At 37.3% G+C, this 15,675-nt stretch overlaps 1 protein-coding gene across 1 annotated transcript in view; it reads right to left on the bottom strand.

Moving 5' to 3' along the window:
- Positions 1 to 15,675, bottom strand: part of ITPR2 (inositol 1,4,5-trisphosphate receptor, type 2) — a 505,193-nt gene that overhangs the window by 126,839 nt on the left and 362,679 nt on the right. The window contains exons 46-47 of the mRNA XM_012641030.1: positions 14,087 to 14,182; positions 12,458 to 12,580 (exon numbers count right to left, since the gene is read on the bottom strand). Of these exons, the coding sequence (XP_012496484.1) occupies positions 12,458 to 12,580; positions 14,087 to 14,182 (219 nt within the window). The remainder of the gene's footprint in view (positions 1 to 12,457; positions 12,581 to 14,086; positions 14,183 to 15,675) is intronic.

Raw genomic sequence — 15,675 nt, 5'->3', positions numbered from 1 at the left:
CGCCCGCCTCGGCCTCCCAGAGAGCTAGGATTACAGGCGTGAGCCACCGCGCCTGGCCTAGAAGGTAATTTTTGAACTAATCAACTTTATATTGCTAAAATTGACCTCATTTCATTGATAACATAAATCCTGACAAGGGACTTTCCAGAATTTTCCCCTACAGTATAATTTCAGATAATCACTTAGTTATGACATAAAAGAAACTTTTTTGGTCTAGTTGAGGATAACTATTTCCCTTCTGGAGGACTGACTTTTTTTTAGCTTAACAGTTTATCTTCCAGCAATATTTTGTCACAATGGCCTGCCACTTTGCTGTGCCTCTGTAAGTAATTCCGAATCTCAAAGTGCACCAACAGCCACAAAACACAAAGGCTGAGCAATCTTGCTACATAACTATTAATAGTAGGACTCATATACCTACATGAGTCTCATGGTCATTATGTCGGGAAAAACCAGTTTCATACATCACTTTAATATCCTAGTACTAGACCCATTGACTAAAAGAGTATTAGTTGGACCCCTCTATCCTGACATTCCAAACCATCTCATACTTCCACAAAGTGTCTTCAGGGTACAATGTCAGTTATAGTTAAACTTTCTTCATTTATGTTCAAGCTGGAGTAACAAGTTAGTCAATAAACATTATGGGCAGATACATGCAAACATATACATAAACACGTATATCCAGAACATTACTTAGTGCTTTGACACAAGTGTTTTTATATTGGCTTACATGTTTGCTAATTTTGTTTTCCCATGGGCTCATTTACAATTGACTTATCTTTAAATACTTGCTTAATAGTGTCAGGGAATAAATTAGTAAATGAGTAAAACTACAATCATTAAACAATCCTTCTAAGATTTGTAATAATGCTTTTTGGTTGGTGGATGTTTTCTACAGCAGACTTGGGTGCCGTTTGTCCTTGCATTACTGTGTTCAGCATTTCACAAAATCGTTAATGTCTCATTCATTTTATGGCAACATAAGTAAGAACTAAGTACTGTCAGGAATGAGTTAGCAGAAATATACGCTATGTTACATTTCAATAAATATTTCTATAGGATTATTTTTGGGTACTCGAAGTCCTCCAGAATTTGATAAGACTTGTTCCTCCATAGCTCCCTCTCACAGGGGCACCACACTGCTTTCTCTTTCCTTGCTGTAAGGACCCAGAGAACCTGACTTACACACACACAGCGTGGTGAATATTGCCCTGCCTCTGAGCATATTTTCACTATGATGGAAAGCCTTCCTGTTCCTCTCCTTTCTCTGCTTATCTCAATTTTTTTTTTTTTTTTAAGAGACAGGATCTTGCTCTGTGGCCCAGGCTAGAGTACAGTGGCATCATCACAGATCACTGCAACCTCAAACTCCTGGGCGCAAGTGATCCTCCCACCTCAGCCTCCCACGATAGCTTGGAGTACAGGTGCATGCCACCACGCCTGGCTAATTTTTTTATTTTTTGTATAGACAGGGTCTTGCTACATTGCCTAGGCTGGTCTCAAACACCCAGTCTCAAGTGATCCTCCTGCCTCAGTCTCCCGAAGTGCTAGGATTGCTGGTATGCACCACCATCCCTGGCCTACTTATCTCAATCTTATCAATCCATAAGATCCATCTAAAATGTAAGCCCCTCCACAGAGTCTTAGACAGTAAATCCAGCCAATATTACCCCATTTCCTTTCTAGTCATCTACAGCACTTATTGACTATAACAGTCACTCATTTACTCTCAATCAATCAACCAAAAGTATTGATTGTACCAAACACAGTACTATGTACTGGGTGACATTCATGAATAAAATGGAGTTTGGAGTCTAGTAGAGGAGACCAACAAGTAAATAGACCACAAAATGTTAGTGATATATGTTCTACAATCACAATAAACACAGTGTGAGATCGGCACACATGGGAGAGGCATCAACTCAGACTTGGATTAGAGTAACGTTAAGGAGTTGAGGCTCTGGAGTCTGAGTAGTAGTATCTAAGTAGTACAGATGGCGGGAAAATCAAGAGTTCCATTATGGATATGTTGAGTGTGAGGTGCCTATAAAGATACCCAAATGTGGATCTTTGAGCAAACAGTTAGAGGTATCACTCTGGTGTCCAGAAGAGAGGCCCACACTGAAGACATCAATTTGGAATTTTTCATGGTACAGCTGATGTTTACAGTCACGTGACCGAATGAGCCTATCGAGGGAGTGAGCGTTGATTAAGAAGACAAGAGATCCATGGGATGAATCCTACAACACTCTGACTAAAACACCTCTAACAGAAGCAAGGGAGGGTAATAGGAACCAGTGAAGGAAACAGAAAGACCTGGGGCTTGTGCTGTGTGAAGAAAGTATTTCAAGCAGAAGGGACTGGCAAACTGTGTCAAAAGTTAGTGACACAGTCAAATAAGATGCGGAATGAGGACAACTATGAGATTTATCAAGGTGGTAGTGACTGGTGGCCTCACCAAGAGCTGTTTTGGAGGCATGGTGAGAATGAGAATCTGCAAAAACAGGTTATATACAGAGATAAGAAGAGAGGAATTGGACAGAGCAATTATATATCATCTTTTGAGCAGTTTTGCTATAAAAGGGAGCAGAGTTATGGGCCATTGGGCTGGAGGTTTTTTAAAGAAGCAGATTTGCATGGTTGAATGCTAAGTGAATGATCAAATGATTTAGGATAGAGGGACAATGTTCTCTGTTCCTCTGCCTTCCTCTGGCGCGCTTGCGGTCTCTCTCTCTCTCTCTCTCTCTCTCTCTCTGGCTCTACCACACTCACTTACCAAAGCACACGCCTAACCTGAGATGGCAGAGTGCCCCAGACTCACATTTTTCATAGGACTTGCTGCAGTGTGATTATCTTCATGTCTCCCTCCTTTGATAAAAGGTATACTCCAAAATGGTAGAGACTATGTCTCATTTCCATATCCCACGCATTCCCTACTCACCACACAATTGATGTCTGTAGAACATACGCCCCAAGAGGAACAAAAAATGTGGTCTCGAGGAGGCAGACATCCTGACTAGCAGGTAAGCTCATTGAGGGGAGGGATTTGGGCCTGTCTGCTCACTCTTTTATCCCCAGCACAGAGAACAGCAGTTTTTCACACACCTGGGCAATTAGGATAAGTCTATTTTCTGCAATTTAATATGATAATCTTTTGATATTTAAAAGTTTTTTTTCAACTAAGTTCACATATTGGAAAAGTCCTGCATTATCAAAGTTTGTCTATAAAGTGAACTTAATATCTATTTTTACAATGACTACCGGATTAAACACACTTCAAAATTAATTATATTCATTCTTGATTACAACTCAGAAGTATTGATCATTATCCACGAGGACTGAAAAACAGCTATGTGCATTATTTTATCTGGTGTATTCTGCAGAACTGTTTTAGAAAACATTGTCCATGTGTTGTACTATGTCCTTGTATAAATTTTAGAATTAAATACCAGTAAAAAGTTGGTCATTACAAATAGTATAGGTATTAATTATATTCTTGGTTCCCAAGAAGCTCAGAGCTACCACTGCCTGATAAACAATAAGAATATTAGCCAAGACCCTTAACATAGTTAGAGCACCTTTCCTTCTCAAGGCTTTTGATCATATATTCCAACAGTCTAATTATACATGTACATTTCTTGTTCAGCCTTAAATTTCCTTTATAAGTAGACAAGGTACGAATAAATACACAAATATCTGGTAGCTGGTTAGCTATTCCATTACATTATTTAAAACATAATCTAATCTAGTAAAAGAGCCATCGTGTCTCACTACTCTCTGCTGTTCATATAGGTCTCTGAAAGTTTACTTTGCAAACATAGCTAAAAAAAATCATATTTTTATAGATGAAAAAGCTGAAGTCAGAGAAGTTGAGTGACATAAATAACTCATATGGAAAATATAGGGTGCACGGGTGAATAATAGCTAAGCTGTTTGCACAATATTCTCGGTACAATATTCTAGCCAACATATTACTGAGCTAGAAGTGCCTCTGTGAGTTGAAAAATCCAGCTGTGTTTTCTACTTTCTGTACTATAAGCAACAATAAAGATGAAGTAATCGTAAGTTAGTTAAAACCCTTCAAAGATATTAGAGATGGAAGTTATGTATCCAATTACAAACCCACCCTTCTGCTTCTACAAATAAAGTAAATGAAGCAATGCTGATTACTACATATTAGCATAAGAAAATAGAAGCTGCAAAGAGGTGAACAGCAAAAGTCTCTGAGGAAAACATTTTAAGTAGTCTAACTGATATATACATTTCACATGATTTCAGTATAAATTAAAATTTAGCTAGAGTAATTTACATGCATATCTCTTAAAATGAATGTAGTTCAAGCAATTGTAGTTATGAAATAGAATTTTTTTTTTTTTTGAGACTTGGTCTCGCTCTGTTGCCCAGGCTGGAGTGCAGTGGCACAATCATAGGTCACTGCAGCCTTGAAATCCTGGGCACAAACAATCCTCCTGCCTCAGTCTCCTGAATAGCTGGGACACAGGTACATGCCACCAGGCCTGGTTAATTTTTAAATACTTTGTAGCGACAAGGCCTTGCTATGTTGCCCAGGCTGGTCTCAAACTCCTGGCCTCAAACAACCCTCCAGCCTTGGCTTCACAAAGTGCCAGGATTGTAGACATGAGTCACCACACCCAGCAGAAATAGAATTTTTAAAGAAAAAAATGGATTAATTAAGACTATCAGGATATCTAAAAAATTTCTTCAGCATGACATAAGTTAAATATACGTGAGCTGTACTTAATTCACACAATCTTTAAAACACCAGGGCCATTCCTATCATCCCTTCTCTCTCTTGTTCTCTCTCCAGAAAGTTAAGAAAGAGATACTGGCTTTGGTTAGGGATAGGATAAGAGTCCCAGGGTCTGAAACATCCTAGGAAATGCTATGCATTTTCCTTTTTGGGGGGAAAAAAATCATAAAAGCCCTGCCTGATATCTCTAGCTCTCCCGATAAACTTTGAATTCAATGGACATACTTGAAGTCAGAGCAGACAGAAGTCAGAGACACAGCAACAACCTTCTACGTTGCTAGAATTCAGACTGATGCTCTAAGAATTGTGTCATTCAGAAATAAGTACATATCTAACAAACATGGGATGTTAAGCAAAAAAATAATTGCTTCCACTGAACCTGTCTTCATGATTCTTACACCACACTAACAATTAGGGAGTCCAATATCAATCCATTTCCTAGATTGCATGTTTTATTGCTCCCATTAACCATGAATTTGAGAGGTCATCTAAATGGCCGTAACCCAAGGATTCTTAGTTGCTTAGTGAAAAATATGTAAGTACCTATTAGAAGATTTAACACATTAACTGCCATGTGAGTTGTACTTAACTCATGCTAGTTTTGAGCCCGGGGCCTAGGGAAGCATATGTAACTCACACGTCTCTTTACCTCAGGAGCTGGGTGGTACCCAGGCAACACTGCCATGCTGCAGCATACATATTATGTGATGGGTGGCCCCCTGGGCAAAACCCTGCAGTTGGTTCGTGACGATCTTACTTGTTGATGTTCTTATTGTTACAATTAATATTGACAATTTAATTGCATATAATTCACGCACAGAAAACAATAAAAAATAAAATTTTCATTAAATTAGAAAGGATCATTTTGTTTTCAAAGTTTGTATTCTATTTTTGTAATAAAATACCATGGCCCTAAGGAAAAACTTTTTTTGCCAGAGAGCAATCAATGTGTTAAATCTATTATATAGTATCTAGGCATTTTTTTCTCATTATATTTTTTCTTTGTGGAAAGTTTCTTTTTTGAAAAATGCCATCTTGTGGTTGCCCAGATTTTCTGAATCTACTACTAATTAAGTAGCTAAGACCTACATACAAGAAACAATTAAAGAACAATTCTAGGATAATATACAGCCTAAGCTAATGTAAAATTATGTGTGTGGTTTTGGGTGAACATACCAAATGTAAGAACTGAAAACAAAGAAAAGATCATCGTTGGTTGGAATTTACCTAGGAAATGGGGTAGGTAGGTCTCAATTTGGATTTTAAAGGAACTAAGATAATACTAAAATGAGTTTTAATAATAGGAGGAGATATTCTATTAGTTCAGAAGAAAGATGGCATCATAAACAAAAATAAGAAAAGTACCTTGCAGGAGGGAAGATATTACAGGGTCCTGTCCACGTAGAGTTTACTGACAAGAATGATCTATAAAACTAAAAAGAAAGTCAATAGCAGTTGAATAAGATCCTTGACTGCCAGAATGCTATTTAATAATACCAGCTTTGTAGGATTCTATTAATCTTATATAGTGCCTATATTACATAAAATATTATCAGCACACATGCATTTTTGCAAGAAGTTATTCCCCCAAACTCTTCTTGGGTATCTACTATATTCTAGGCACTGTACTTGGCAGGGGAACAGAACAAAATAAAAGATGTATCTGGACACAAGGAATTTACACTGCAGTGGCAGAAATTATCATTAACTTAGATTATGGTGATAATGATAACAGGAAAATATCTTTATACTGTTTTTAAATTATAATACTTAAACTATATAATATCAAAGCTTTAGAATATATCATGTCCTAGTCATTCATTCATTCTTCATTTATTCACTCATTTGTGCAACATTTGTTAAATGCCTACAGTTACCAAAGATGCTTACTCAATTCAGATGATCATTCCATGCAAAGATGTAAGTCAATGCCACATAGAATCCCTATCAATATGACCAAAAGTAGTTCCTCTCCAAAATATCTATGGTGCATTTTTTCAGAAGCTGTTCCCTCTGCCTGGAATGTCTTCCCCCAACCTTCTAGCCTTCAAGATTCAGTTCGGGTGTCATCTCTTCCATGAAGCCTCTTCTGATTTCTAGGGGAAGTGCATTTTGTGTATGCCTTCACTGTAATACAACTACATTAAATTACAATGATTTTTCTGTCTCCCTCTCTCCCTTATATACACCTCATCACAAGCTTCTTGATTGTATCTTTATTCATCTTTCCATCTTAGCAACTAGCATAATGCGTGACATAAATGTCAATAAATGTTCTGGAATGACTGTCTTATAAAAATGAACCTGAGCTGAATTGTATGTGATTTAGTATAATATTCAAGTACTAATAGCTGGTTTCATGAGTAGAGGTCAAGCTACCCAGGTCTTCTATTGCTCCTTTAAACACATCAAGCTCATTGCCACTTTTAAGCCACTGGGATGCTCCCCTGAAAGCCGTCCCCCAGCCATTTCATACTGCTGGCTTTTGCGTTTTCACTTAGATCTGGCTCCAATTTCAGCCCCTCAAAGAAAACTCTAGATCAACCAATTTCTAGGAGCCTCCAGGTACTGTTGTTCACCACCCCCTATTCTCATTCACTACGTAGCTTATATAGGTATCTGCTGTCTTTCTGATTTGTTTGTCTACTCTTCATGCTCCCAGCCGGAACGTGAATTCCCTGAGAGCTGATCTGTTGTTGATCTTCTCTGCTGCTGCATTGCTAGTATCTGGCACAGTGCCTGGCATCTAGTAAGCACTCAACGCATCTACGCAACTGAATGAATGAATGAGCAATGAATTTAACTCCTTTACTCCACGAATGGCAAACTAAAGGCTCAAGGGCTGCATTTGGCATGCCAGTGAGGTTTGTTTGGCTTGCTCAGTTTTTGTAAAAATCGTGAATAAGTTGCCAACTTTTAAGAGTTAGAAGATTCCACATTTTTAAAAAATTTCAAAATTCAGGTTTCTTTTGAAATATTGGGAGAAGTGGAAATCCAGATCCTGCAATCCCAATTTGCAAGTCAGCAGAAGTGAGTAATGGCTCCCTGCTTTGGAAGAGGAGCATCAGACTGTCTCAGCCCCACCTGTACCCAGATCACTCATTCACATGCCCTGGCTGGCCCTGAAGGTGGTTTGGATTTTGGCCCCGTCTCTTCTACTGAAGCTTTCTCTGTGGCATGTGCTTTACACCACCCTCATGTAATTCCTATAAACCCTGCCCTAATGGGTTTGTAGGAATTTGCTGTTACACTAAATCTTGGACTATGTCTTTAGAGATGAATTAGCATCAGAACTTATTTTCTTATTATTTCTGCATTATAATACGGAAAGATTATATAATTATATACAAAAACTGAATTCATTACTCACTAGAAGAAAATCTAGGGGAGTGTTTATCTGATTTCAAGGTGGTAAAAGAAAATTATTAAATCATCAAAATATTAAAAGCCAATGAATCAGGAAGAAGTAGATATAACTAATATGATGGACAAAGTTATTATATTTAATCATAATAAAATTCAGTAAGAAAACAATGAACCCCAATAGAAGAAGGGATAAATACATTTTCAAGTAATTCACAGAAGAAATACAAATGATCAAAAGATAGTCCATTTTACTAGTAATCCAAACGATGTGAATCAAAACACATGATTTCCCTTTCATTTGTCATGCATTAATTTATTCAACAAACATTTGTGAAGTGATTGCTATGTTCCAAACACTATCGGTTTGGCAAAGATTTTTTCAAATGGTAATAATTTTAGGATTCAGTAAGGTAAGTACCGTCATAAACTGTGAAAAACAATTTAATAATATGCATCAAGAACCATAAAATAGTTACTACTCTGTGACCTGGTAATTAAACTTCTTCGAATTTATCCTAGGGAAATAATCAGTGTGACAGACAAAGATTAATGTATGAAGATGTTAATCATACCATAATTCATAATATCAAGTACGTTAGAAACCTAAATGTCTAACAATAAGGATTGATTAAACAAATTATGGTACATTCAAATGATGAACAATTATGTAGACATTAAAATTACATTTTCAAAGACCATTTAGTGATATGAGAAAATGCTCATAAAAAATTTTCAAGCCTGTATTTTGAAAAGAATTTTATATAACCAATTAAAGTGATCCATTCTTTCTGGCCTTATGATCCAAGAGTTATTTTTCCTTTCCACAGCTTGCTATCTAATACTTCTCATCCTGCAAAGCATATAACATTTCTCCATATATTTCTTACTCCAGGTAGGCATTAAATGAAGAGTCTTATACAGAAAGACAGAAATTGCTATGTGGGATCATAGAACAAATATGGCTTAACATATATTAAACATATACAAAGTAACGAACAGTGCTTCAGACTGTGGGCAGTGACTGTTTCTACAGATAGCAAGAATAAAGAGGAGAAGGAACAGGAAGAACCCAGAATATAAAAGAACAAGACTAGAGCAGAGAGATGGGGCAGAGAGGAATAGGATAACATGCAGAAGACAGAGGACACGTAGCTGAATTTTAAGGAAATTCTCAGCCTGACACCATAGTTATTAGAAGTTAAGAAATTCCCTTTTTGATGTATTTATAGTTTTATGTAGATCAGACAAGACACTTACAAGAAGCATTATTTGCTTCTTGTAACACCAACCACAGGAAGAGCCAAAAGGGATGTCATGGCAGAAAAAGCAGAACTACTTCACTACCATGAAAAGAATAACAACAAATACTGAAAGTCTGAGAGCACCAGAATAAACTGTCTGTGCAAAACATGATTATAGTAAAACAAGGAGGAAGTTGCATCTTGGTTTTGGAATTACTGAACCCTGCAAAGGCAGAAACTAATCTGCACGGTCATTGCATTTAGGAGCCAAATGATTCCATATCCACAATAAAAATAGTGAAACCTCGACTTGGTCAAACCCCTGTAGAACAACTACATGGCCACTTCTAAAGTAAAGCTTATGACCACTGCTCATTTGCATTTGTGCCTTGGTGTGGGAGCTATTTAGATAACAGTTTACAAGGAACTTGGTAACCATGGTTGGCCTCCCAAGAAGCCAAATATAATATCCCAGCCCAGAGAAAGCCAGAAGAGTCCCTTATAGAAAAATCAACAGAACACAGTGGGCTCTTTACTGTGAGAGCTGGTAATTTTTCATGAAAAATTGGTAGGAGGGAGTCACCCCATAAAGAACACATTTTATAAGGCGGCAAGGTAACAATTCTTGTGTCACTGCAGTAAAATAGACAATTGCTTAACTCTATGCTGTCAGTTACATACAACTGGCCCACATATTTTTTCATTCCTATATCCTCTTTGAGTTCTAAGAGGGACCCATATGGACTCTCGTTCCATATAAACTCTTACAATTTAATCACAAGGCTTAAAGTTTTTGGCAATTCAGAATTTCCTTCTTCCCTTTACTCAGCCTGATCTTTGTTCTCTCTCTCCCTGAAGGCTGGTTTTGTTTAAGTACCTCTATATTGTACCTTCGCTGCTCTGCAAACTACTGCTTTTCCAATATTTTGGTTTGGGGAAGTTAAAAAAAGCCTCTATATATCCACTCAAGCCATTTTCACATCCATTGTCTTCTCTGTTCCTTTCAGTAAGTTGTTTTTAACCCCTTGTTACCTTTTTAATACTTCTGAATTTCTGCTCCTTGGGTAATTCCACCCTCATCTTTAAATATATCTGTTCTCCTCTTCAAGCACTTTAACAAACTCAAATCCATCAGAATGCTGTCTTCATTTTTAACTTCCCTCATACACAGGCTACTTTATTATTATTATTTTTGTATCATCTTTCTATCTACGACCAACTCTTACATTCTTTATCCTCTCTCTCCTTTCTTCTCAACATGCAACTTAACCTTTTAAAAAATTTGTATCTTCTACTGTTATACTTAGTCTGGTTAAAACTGAACTGACCTCACATAAGTCTTTTCTTGACCTTGACTTTTTTAATTGTTACTCCTCATATACTGGTGATCTGAGATTGCTTTTTAAAACTTCTCCACGGATGTGGGGTGATTGCACCCAAACATCCGCCACTCTGCTGGTTACAGGGCAAGCTCAGCTGGTCTGGTTGCTTGCTCATTTCCCACTTGACAGCTTCACGGTCAGGCCTCGTTCACGGAGCCGCTCACGTGCACGGGGGGACGATCTCCCCAGACAGAGCAAGGCTAGCTTTCACTAAAGAAAACAGAAGTGACTCTATTCCCCTAATTCCTTCTTCTAAAACTTATTACTGCTCATTCTGCCCTAATCTTCCTTGGCTTTTCCCCTCCACAAAGCTCTTTGACTCTTTACATAAACTGTGTCACCGTGTTTCTGTGTTTGTTCTGATAGCCAACATGATTTTAATTCTCAGCCTGGGAGTTTTCTTTCCACTCACATTCAATCCCTAGTCATTTCTCTTCCAGCTTGACTCAATTCTTATCATGTGATTTCTCTTTCTCTCTAAAAGGACAGCTTTTCCACATTCCAATTCTCCATTTTTCTGCTTCCTTCAATGTGTCCTTTATCTTGGCTTTCAGTTCCCTAACCTCTAAAATGCCCTTTTGTCTTTCAAGCTATAGCTCATCTTCCCTTACCTCGTTCTGTTATATATTAAATACATGAGCTTTGATAGACTACGAGAAACCTTAAAATCTTCTCAATGAGCTAACTATATCCTAAAACAACAGCAGCTTGTTAATGTCTTTTAGAATCTAACTCCTTCCCGGAAGCTTTTGAAAAAATTATACCCAAGTTCACATACCTTAGATGGTGATATAAAAAGTAGAGAAGGGCACAAGAAAGCTCCAAAGAGCATCCTTTAAAAAGAAATCTACTCAGAATCTGACCTTATAACTACCAGTGTTTATTCAATCAACTGGGATGATTGGGGAAGCAGGAGAAGGAGAGAATGCCAGTGGGAGAAAATGGTGATAAAGGTAGATTGTGAACATCTACACAGTTTGAACTTTATTCTGTAAAAGTGAGGGAGCTATTACAGACAAAACCAAACTGGCAAATGTACATTTACAACTTTTTACCTGTAAACAAATCTGCATTAGAAGATGCAGATTTAAAGTTGCTCTTCATGTTAATGTTAATGGAATTAAACTTCCTGAATAACACTCATCAGGCACCTGTTTTTTTAACTTATAAAATGGAAACAATTCCTCCAAGAAAATTTAAAATACAGTCTCATCTTTGTTAGAAGTCCAGTGGAAATCAATTAGAGGCTGCCACTTTGAGGCTTCTGCAGAAAGCATGTCGATCTATAATTCATCAAGGAGGCCAGAGGCTGCCTGCCAGCTCTGTTCTGGTGCGACCTGAGGTACCCCTTCCTTCACGCTCCCTTCCCAGTAAGCCTCTCCTCCTCTCTCCTTTGAGACTTCTCTTTGTTGCTGTGGTTTGCCTGCTGCTCAGGCTCTGACATGTGCCTGCCTCCTTCCTCTTGGCCTGACAGTTTTGGGTGCTGAGTATCGTTTTCTTGTGGATTATCCCCCTAGCATTCCCTGGGGTGCACAATCAGGCATCCTGGGAGCTTGCTCCTCTCTTTAGCCCAAACCTAGGACAGCAAGTGCTGAATAAAGGAAGGAACCAGAACTTGAAAATACCACAAGTCATTGACGTAAAACATAATCAACAGGATGAGCAAAATAAAATAAAGATATAAAATGTGACACCTGATGGGCCAGAATATAGATATTGTGTCCAACATCTTTTGGAGAAACACCATCATCTCCACCCTCATCATCCCCATGATCACATTCCAATCCTTGGTTGTAGGCATTCTTCATCACATCCACCTAGTGACAAAAAAAAAACAAAAAAAACGAGGCTTGAAATGCCACAAACAATGTCCATTTTAACTTGTTTATGAAGTATAATTAAAAACTGGGAAGCGAAAAAAAAAAAAAAAAAACTGGGAAGCTTCATGAGACTCCAAAGTATAAGAGGATTCTAAATGAAAATGGCCTTGGAAACCATCTTTATTTAAATGAAGATAGAATTCTCCTACAATATTCCCCTTTCCCTTGGGAAATTTTGCTTTGATTTTTGAATGTCGATAATGCCAAAGTTCCCATGAATTAGGAGAATCTGGAACCCTGCTAAGCATCCATTATTTGTTAAGCGCCTACTAGGTAATGGGGAGACATGGTGCCAGATATTGTACGGGGCGCCGAGGATCTGGCAGTGGACAGGACAGAGTATCTACCCTCAAGGAATTTCCCACCCAGTGGGAGAATCAGCAGGTAAAGGGGCAAACACAACAGAGGTCGTCAGTCCTGCAGTAGGGCTAAGTGTGAGGCTCCCAGGGAGCCCAGAACAGCTGCACCTAACTCAGGACAGAGGCTGAGGGTGGGGCACAAGGAGGAAGTGGACGATGAGATAACGTGTTGTCTGCAGAGCAAACAGCATGTTCAAAAGGCAATTGTGCAATGCTGCTGTTGAATAGATATACAATTCATTTCCCTGTTTAACCATAGGATAGGACATCTGTTGCTCCTCTCAACCCACTGCCTGCAGATCTAGGCTCTCATTAGACATAAATTAAACTGCATCTTATCTCTCTCCTTACTGTCTTCCTGGAGTCCATTCTTTACCAGTAAAGTGAGAGCAAGAGAGTATGGTGCCAGCCTTCCATGGGATTTCCCAATAGCACCAACAATGGCGAGTGGGAATTAGTTTATCGGGGCACTGAGCTATGCGGTTTGAGTATGTTCTCAATGCTTTTGAAATCCAATGCTTTTAAAACATGCCTGCATTCCCTTGAAATTTGCATGTTACGAGTGGGAAAGAAAATATAACTTCTACGACAGGAAGACCCACTAATGATCTCTGTGGAATCTCCATCAAGGCTCTGCACAATTTCCTCTAGGCCAAGCATTGTACAACATTCCTCTGAAAGAATAATTATAAACACTGGTTTTATTTTTCAGAAAGAGGTCTAAATAAAATTTTTGAGGGGTACAAACTTTTTTTTTTTACATACCGTCCTCGTATATGCCAATAAACTATTAATATTAAACTAAAGCCAACTTTCTTTTTTTCTGACAAAACACACTTGCATATAGTTTAGGACACTGACAATTTGGTTAAGAAAAGTGCTTGAAGTGGATACAATTACTGAAGCCATAAGGCGCCTTTGCCATCACAGGGCCTTCTGAAGTATTCGTGATGCCAGGTCATGATGTTCCATTACACCTTGGGAGAGCAGTGAAAGTCGCTGGACTTTTTTTCTGACATGCATACTGTAAAATTGTCCCTTTCAGGCTACACACTATTAACACAGCTTTTAAAAGTTTTCTTACCAGTTCCCTGGGTCTCATGTTAAAAAGAATTCTTTCTGCATTCTCGCTGTCATGTCTGCTTTCCATAATGGCCAGCAAAAGCTTGGAGGCGTTGTTCTGCAGACACAGATTGAGTTAATGCGCGTGCAAAGTCTATTTCATGGATTCACGATCCCCTGCATTTGTTTTAATTGAGATTACCAGGGCTATTTTTTTTTAATCAAACAGAATTTAAAACTGCTAATTTCTTTTGTCTTTTAAGATTTTAAAACAGAATGTTTTACTTCATTGTCAACACAAAATAAATGAATCATGAGAGACGTGTTACAAGGGATATTTTAAATATTGGTGAAAAGGTGCTTTAAATGCAATGTTGACTTACTATATACTACACTAAAGTATAATCATATTTTTCTTCACTATTTCCTAAATAGGCATTTCTATGGTGACATTTTAACAAGAAAATAAGGTGAACAAGTAAGTATTAATGACATATTTTACAGAAATAGTATATTATTTAAAGAATGTAGCAAAATTGTTTTTAAGATGAAATATATATATTAGAAAATCTAAATTTTAAATCTGAGCAATAATTAGAATTAATCTAAATTTATGAGTCAGAAATATAATATAAATTTATAGTATATATGCAACATGTTTACCATCTGGGTTGTAGAAGAATATTTTCTATTTTTGTTTGCTAGAGGATGAAAATAGCTTATGTTGTCTTTGATGTGTTCTAGTTTGGTATATAAATATGCTGTCTCAAATATTTTCACCTATAGATATAAAAAATGTTTCTGATACAATTTATAATCCAAAATAGGTACCACAGAGTCATAGAAAGTCTTGCCACAGAAAGCACAATACCCCAAACATTTTGAAAGATGTTTCTTTACACTGTGTTTTTAATAGCAATGTCATAGAAATTTGTCAAGTTGCAAGATAATAAATTATATCCAGAAGATATTTCTACAGTGTTTTTATAATATTCATTTAGATAAAAATCTTAACCTCCACATACAATCTTTGATATGAGTACAAAAGAAGTTAAGGCAAATGGCTTTAAGATACTTTTAGTGACTCAAAGTTAACATCTTATAGAATAAAAAATTATATTGAATCAATGTTCAATCTAGGTAGATAATCACACAAATTTTGTTAAGGTTGTGCAAATTAATTCTACTGCATAGACTTAATACCAAATTCTACCCAACTATTTTTTCTCTCAGAAGTACAGCCTAAAGATCATCTTAAGCAAGTGATATTCACAACAATGATGATGAAGATGATGATTATGACACCAATGTCACTAACCCATCATGAAAAGATTTTAGTACTTTAGGGTAGGGGAAAGTATTATCTTTTTCTGTTCTATTTTTATTTTTTGCAGATTTGTACCAATCTCAAAATCCACTTCTATAATCTAGTATCTCATATAAACAACATACCAAAAAAATAAGGTTCAGTGTTAGTGGAGAGCTTAAATCCTTACAGTGATCTGAACAGATCTCCACAGATTTCCAAGCTAAAACCTTGGCAACACTAACAGCGCTCTCTAATGAGCCATGCTCAGTAGGCCCAATACGTGATAGCTTAAAAATACATCC

This window comes from Propithecus coquereli, unplaced genomic scaffold (genome assembly GCF_000956105.1).
Source record: "Propithecus coquereli isolate 6110/MARCELLA unplaced genomic scaffold, Pcoq_1.0 Scaffold16, whole genome shotgun sequence".
Lineage (NCBI taxonomy): Eukaryota > Metazoa > Chordata > Mammalia > Primates > Indriidae > Propithecus > Propithecus coquereli.
This window is presented reverse-complemented; position numbering and strand designations above follow the sequence as displayed.